This window comes from Opisthorchis viverrini (genome assembly GCF_000715545.1).
Source record: "Opisthorchis viverrini unplaced genomic scaffold opera_v5_105, whole genome shotgun sequence".
Classification (NCBI taxonomy): domain Eukaryota; kingdom Metazoa; phylum Platyhelminthes; class Trematoda; order Opisthorchiida; family Opisthorchiidae; genus Opisthorchis; species Opisthorchis viverrini.
Window position 1 is genome coordinate 1098055 of NW_008751759.1, and position 7345 is coordinate 1105399.

At 46.2% G+C, this 7345-nt stretch overlaps 1 protein-coding gene across 1 annotated transcript in view; it reads right to left on the minus strand.

Annotated features, from left to right (window-relative positions):
* T265_13782 (hypothetical protein) overlaps window positions 1-7345 on the minus strand; it is a gene marked incomplete at both ends in the record, with an annotated part of 11978 nt that overhangs the window by 2697 nt on the left and 1936 nt on the right. Inside the window, 4 exons of the mRNA XM_009170503.1 lie at window positions 1184-1440; window positions 3595-3702; window positions 3754-4035; window positions 6006-6272. Coding sequence (XP_009168767.1) covers window positions 1184-1440; window positions 3595-3702; window positions 3754-4035; window positions 6006-6272 — 914 coding nt within the window. The remainder of the gene's footprint in view (window positions 1-1183; window positions 1441-3594; window positions 3703-3753; window positions 4036-6005; window positions 6273-7345) is intronic.

Below are 7345 nucleotides of genomic sequence, written 5' to 3' on the forward strand. Positions count from 1 at the left end.
GAGATGCCTTTTTGACGCCACAAGTGACGCAAATTAGCAAACGTGATTCGAGCCTTTGAGATTCTTGCACTGACTTCATCAGACACACTTGTGTCAAAGCTAATACAAGGTACATCAAGTTTCCACAATCTCCAGTGATTCTCCTTGAATAGGAAGTGGGTATGTTCGTAGACGGCAAGTTCTGAAGCACAACTTTGCACTTTGAAAGTGCAGGGCGCATGCCAAAGGGTGGTATGAGGGTGGTCACTTTATTCAACAAGGCTTGTGCTTCGCTTTGATCTTCAAAGACGAGGGCGATGTCATCTGCATACTCCAGAACGACAAGGGTTTTGAAGACCGTCGAGCGTTCACCTCCGTACTTCATCAATGATGAAGTTGAACAAGAATGGAGAGAGTGGACATCTTTGTCTGATACCACTTTTGGTAGGGAAGCTTTTGGAGAGCTCACTATACACTATCACCCGCCCACAAGTATGTGAATATAGGGATCGGATTATGTTTTACAAACTTCTGGGGCATAACCTGTTGAGCAAGTGTAGCTGACAGCACTGACCGACCGACAGAATCAAACGCACCCTTGAAGTCAAAGAATACCAAGATTGTGGGTCGTCTGTACATGTGGCGTTGCTCTAACACCTGACGGAGTGTGAAGATGTGATCAACGCAGCCTCTGCCCGGACGAAATCCCGCTTGATTCTTACGAGTCAAGGCTTCGCATGCCACCGTAAGACGACGAATAATCAGTGCCGTCTACTGTGTGCTGATTGAGATATATCATGCTGTAAAGTGCTGCAACGAGTGAAAGTCTATTTCAGTGACTATCGCATCACTCACTAGGCAGAAAATCTCACCAGGATGAGAGGAGGACTATTTCGACACTTGGTTTGACAACAACTCAATGACGACATCATTTCGATTGGCGACGAAGCGTTTGGGATTCAACTGCCCAGCTCAGCGAACAAACCAATGACCGATAGTTGCACCATAAATGCTGACGGCGGGTGTGGCGACGAAGCGGGATTCAACTGCCCGCCCAGCTGAACAAACCAATGACCGATAGTTGCACCATAAATGCTGACGGCGGGTGTGTATGTGTGCGTGAAGGCTAATTTCTAAGTGTGTATGGACAAGGGAGAAAGGACTGAGAAGCACTAGTCTAACAGAAATCAGCGTGTTCACTCACCGATGAATGTAGTTCTCCAGTGTATTTGGGAGATCAAAGTTGATCACGAGTGAGACTTGTTGAACATCGATTCCGCGGGCCAACAGGTCAGTACTGATCAAAACTCGACTGGACCCACTCCGGAACGCAGTCATGATGTTGTCTCTCTCGGCCTGCTCCATATCACCATGCTTTGCGCAGGGGTGATAAAAAGGGAAGAAAATTCGTTTGGTGAACAGAAGAACAGAATGCAACAGAACTGCCGCAGGAAAATAGTACTGTAACGCTATACTAATTATTGTAAATTCCTTCATCATACAGGGTAAATAGGCTTCTGATGGAAGCTCCTCACATTCCAAGAGGGCTGTAAGACGAATTGCCAGTCAGTTTACTGCAGCCCATCTTGAATGGGCTGCAACACAGGAAATTCACCTTCGGATAAAGAGCTAACCCCGAGTTGTTTTGTTCAGGCCACATACCTCGTACGTCGGATGACCAGGGTTCTTTTCTATTGATAAAGTCCTGAGTTGAAGTCCGTCAAGGACGCGAAAGCCTTAGTCTACAAATTCAGTTACGTTGATGGCTGCTGTCTCCCGGTAGGGACCCTGAAGTACCACGTGCCGTCAACCCTGAAGTGTTTCAAACCAATTCCTTCAATGCAAGTCTGTCCCTACCTGTTCATCTACCATGGCGGAACAAAGAGATATGGCGGATAGAATCAAAATACGTGGGTTAAAGTTGACAATAGGTATTATACACTCAACCCCTTAAGTCCAGATATAGGAACAATGAGACCCAACTCAACTACGCCCAATTCAGAGTGGTAGAAGCAGAGAGGCAGCCAACCCTTGACCTGGCAAAGGGGTATGAAAGACATTATGAAACGTTTGGGTGCTGTCGGTGCTACTCGCCTTTCAAGATGGGAACCGCGTGATCCTCACTGCGCCTGGTTGGAGACAAAGTAATATACGGCTGCTAATCGATATCGATGGCGTTTTTGTTGTCAAATTCTACCCAGATTGCCTGAATAGGTGTATTGAAGTGCATGAACCTTGCAATGATTGTCACTTAGTGCACTTTTACACGTTTCCTTAAAATGAGGCTTTCAAATATATCGTGGTTGTACGGCAGCGAAGTATCAGTGTTGAACAATGATGTCATGTTGTCGACGAGGATGATGAGGTCCCCCCTTGACTCCTGTTCAATTGTGAGAAAATGTTCAGCTCACTTTCGGTCCCAAAAAGCGCTTGCACAGTAATCCATCAAGAGGAACTATAACGTGAAAGTGAGCTGACTCTCTTTTGGAGCTGAGAAGACCACTGTCTCAATCCCGTCACGAAGAGACTAGACCTTACCGTGGTGTGACGGTTTGCGCACCTCAATGATCCATTGAGCTAGGCTGGGGAGTATCCCCGCGGCACTCACATAGTTTCTCATACCAGGTTGGTCAGTGGTTAGAGGCCTGACGAACACAGTCTCCCGGCCCTCTAGCTTGGGGGTTGAAACATGTGGCGACTTGTTCCGTAGAAATGGTAATGCGTTTGCATTTCCTGCCAAACACCGTTACCTTGCGGTTAGGCTCTTGAGCCACCTTAACTCTTTTCTTTACAATGAGGCTTTGAAATAAGTCATGGTTGTACGGCAGTGAAGCATCGGTGTTGAACACTGATGATGCCATACTGTCGATGATGATGAAGATGATGACTGTCTGAATCGTAGCTGAGGAGTAAGGCTGACGTGGGCTAGTCTGGGGAAGCCTCCTTCCAGAGGGTCTCTCTTTGGGGGTTAATATACACTAGAGCCCTCAATATCCAGAGCGGATTCTTAATTCTTTATGCTCTACACACCTGAACACACAATCAAGCAACGCGGGTAGCAGTGGACACGCGCCGATACGGTCATGACTGGTTAGTGTTTCACCGCAACAACAAAAAAAACACAGTTGTTTTACATGAGAGCGGAAGAAATAGATACAGTCCAATCAGTCAGCCACAAACAGCTGGATTCCAGAATGCATGCGGAAAAATGCATGGTCAAGCATGCAGTGTACTTTGAGCAAAGTATGCTATCGTTTTTTGTCACACACCACAAGGCGGTTACCAGCACACATGTGAGAAAAAACTGACAGCGTAATCAATACACAGGTTGTCTGTGCATAAATGAGCGAGCAAATGGTTTTGGTGACGAGGAAAATACGTCTGAGTGGTAGCTGTTGGTAATACCCGTAAAATGGGATAAACCCATTCTATGTTGTGAAGAACATGAGGAGAGCAAAGAGTGGAGAGAGCTATCTATGAAAATTGTTCGAGCCATATGTTAACACCAGAATACGGAAATACAGGAAGTGTTGCCGTAGGACAAAAAACAGGTGTATTCGGACACTAGGTTCGGAACCGATAGTTTGATGTGTGATCGAAGTGAGCCCAACTTACCATCGCGGAGACAATGAAATCCCGCTCAGTCAACTCCTGTGTGAGCCATTCAACCTTTCGTCTCGTGTTGCAGAATATCACAGCCTGTGTGCAAAGGTGTATCGGACACTAGGTTCGGAACCGATAGTTTGAAGTGTGATCGAAGTGAGCCCAACTTACCATCGCGGAGACAATGAAATCCCGCTCAGTCAACTCCTGTGTGAGCCATTCAACCTTTCGTCTCGTGTTGCAGAATATCACAGCCTGTGTGATGGCAATGGTCTGGTACAGATCACACAGTGTTTCCAGTTTCCATTCTTCCTGTTCGACATTGACGTAAAACTGTCGGATTCCTTCCAAAGTGAGCTCTTCCTGCTTGACCAGAATACGAACTGGATCGACCATGAAGTGTTTGGTTACTTCGAGTACTTCGTCGGGAATAGTTGCTGACAGGAGTATGACCTGAACGGGTGAATAGAACGAATGGGAACGATGTGAATAGTACACTCGTCCGCATTGTGTCACAGTCCCCACAGGCAACTATGAAGTGTCACCTAATTCTTTGTCTGCCTATGCTGTACGATGCGTAGTAAAACAGCCCAAAAAGAGAGGATAATTCTTCTGGAGGAGACACACGAGAATTCAAGAGGTCCCCTATGGTCCCTAAATTCCAGACTCACTCCAAGTGAATAACCGGTTTGACCATTGATGTCACCAGAGCATTGCCCAAATCCGGAGGAACATCGGATCAGCAGTCCTGAAGTACGTCGAACGCTATTCAGGAGAAATAACTCACCCTCGATATATGAACTGATCACACTGCATAGGTTGCGCTGGCTTGGCCACGTGGTGTGTATGCCAGTCGACCGACTTCCTCGAAGGGTTCTTTTCGCACAACAACGCGAAGGGTGGAAACGACCCAGGGGATGTCAAACAATGACTTGTCAGCCAATTATAAAAGCCATTACCAGCGAACTCAGCTGCGCTGGTCATTGCGGTCTTCATGGATGGTGACCCAGAGATGGGCCATATCAATGGTTAGAGACATTGTCAGACATGGCCCAGTCGCACCCTCAATGGCCCCCATGTATCCAAGCTATTGCCTTCAACGCATAGCTCCTTTTCCAACCCCAACCCCCCACTTGACAGCCCACTGACAGTGCTGGATTTATGCACCAATTTATGAGCTCCCGCCTCCAATGCACAACTACCTACCCCCCCCCCAAATCATCGGTGAACGAAACTGCCGCAGCTACAACCACTGTACGACGAGCATGCGGTTATTACGGCTGACAATGGGAACAAATCACTGTTCCGATAAGGGATGAAGGTGGGGTAATGAACGGGTAAAACTAATCGAGTTCTTCGTTGTAACATCGTTTTTTGGTACTTTATCAGAATAAAAAATTGAAGTGAAGCACCTTGTGTTGTAGCTTCTTGTCGAGTTCACAGGGTTCGCCACGAAACATTGGTATATACCAATCACAGAGTAGAAAATCTGTGACGAGGTATTTCGACGAAGACATCCGTTGCTGGAACATTGCGGAACTCGCGCAGGACTTTCTACAAAAGACAGGGCTACATATAGCAGCCAGGTCGACCAACTGCATTTGCTTCACTGACCTGACTACATGTTTACCCTTCAGTTGAGAAATAAAACACGGCAGTGCGGTCGCGATTCGACCCATCAGCTATCTCTACGACGTTGGCAAATCAGCCAACCCAAAAGATGGAGATTGCAACGCTTCATGTGTAAGAGCTTTTTAGGATCCAGCTACATCTATCCTAAGAAAGTCCTATTAAACTTCATGCCCAATGACTGATACACATATCATCCGTGAGTGCCGCCGATTTGTCACAGCATAAAGTCTCACTACTCATGAGTAGACGAAGTGTGACAAGGTCAACAACACGGCCGTTTGCGTTTAGTTCCGTCCAAGTAATCCGATTCAGTGAGTAACAACACAAATAACATGTACTAATCTCCCGAAGATATACCACTGCGAGAATAGAGATAGACTTTTCGCCAGTTCAACATGGTGGAGAAAGACAACAACGGACTTTTTAAAACGCGAAACAGACTTTCCGTTTTGGAGCGGATTACTGTAGCGATCCAACCCTTGGCGGACGTTACGCCCGACTATGTACTGTACACATAACTACAGGCATCTTCCTCCCGATGAGAACAACCATGCTGAATACTTCAAAACGGGTTTCTACACGGAACCCCTTAGAAAATATCTTCAAAAAGCGGGCCAAGTGCTCCCAATGGCCCGCGATGCTTTTCTCCGGAGGGGTAATTCTACACCGTAAATTTTGATACACTTTCTGATTCTTTTTCATGGCTTCGGTCTGGGATCCATTGCTTACATAACAAGGTTTCAGCTGGATGACATGTACTCAACAATCCACCATCAAGAAACAATACTAACCTGGACATCGTGTTTCAAACACCGGAAAATCTCCTGGATCTGGTCTTTGAACCCCATACTAAGCATTTCATCGGCTTCATCCAAGACAAAGATACGAATTGAGTCGGTGCGTAGAGATCCTCGACGAATCATGTCCAGCACGCGACCCGGGGTGCCCACGACGATTTGTTGACCCATTTGTAAACGTTCCATGTCCGTCGAAACTTGCGTCCCACCGATACAGGCATGGCATGTGATGTCCATATAGTCGCCTAGGGCAACTACGACCTGAAATGGATGAGGGGATTAATGTGTGGGATAAAAGTCCTTCAGTAGCTCCAACCTTTTATCAGTGAGGTATGCCATCTGAGGCGGACCATTTGTCAGCATGAGATGATCCACAGTATCGAAAAAATAAAAACAAGAGAGAGAACCAAGGCTAAACCAACAAGACACAAGTTACATTCAGCCAAAATCATGCGAAAAAAGCTTTCAGATAGGACATCCAGCTTGAATGAAGTTAAATAAAGAATTCACCTGCGAAACACTGGAAAAAAACGATAAGTTTCTGCGAATTACGCGCTATTCATATCACGCAAAAGGGAGCAGCTAATGGAAATCGTTTCAACATGGAAAGACGATAGGAAACGAATTTATGCACTATGCCGTGGTTGGCATATCTTTTGAGCGACAGGGCTAGACACTCCTTCAAAGGTCGGATCACATATAAACCAAGAGTCCAGATATCGAAAAAAAATCACTCATCGGGGGAGGGTTTGAGATTGGCCACAGTTGCCGGAAATTTACACGCCGTTCACACGCGGTCCCCACAATCTCCGTTTCAACCGGTACGAGTGGCAGAAAAACGGCTATGGGGAAGATCATCTGTCGAATTTAACATAGAATTTGCGCATGTAAAATTAGGTTCCCGTGAATCGGGATAGTACAGTACACTATAGCATGATATAGTGTGAAATTTGCGCATGTAAAGTTAGATTCCCGTGAATCGTGTCGATACTATCATGGTACGGGACAGTACAGTACACTATAGCATGATATAGTGTGTTGGTAGGATGAGGAGAATCGGGAATTTTTGTGGAGATTTCGTCAAGTAAGTGAAGCCAATCTATGCTGAAAAGCCGAGAAGCGTTTCATGCTTATTTGGAATCATCAGCAGTGCGCATCTCACGAAACTCTGCAGAGTCTCGAACCCACGACCTCCTAGTTTGAACACCTAACCTTTCGGCCACGAGCGCCTGATCAGCAGTGTGATTAACTCGCACTTAGACAGGATATAGCGAGCAACGACTTCTCAGATAGAATTTTCGCATATCGGGTGAAGTTTATTCTTCCACTGAGCT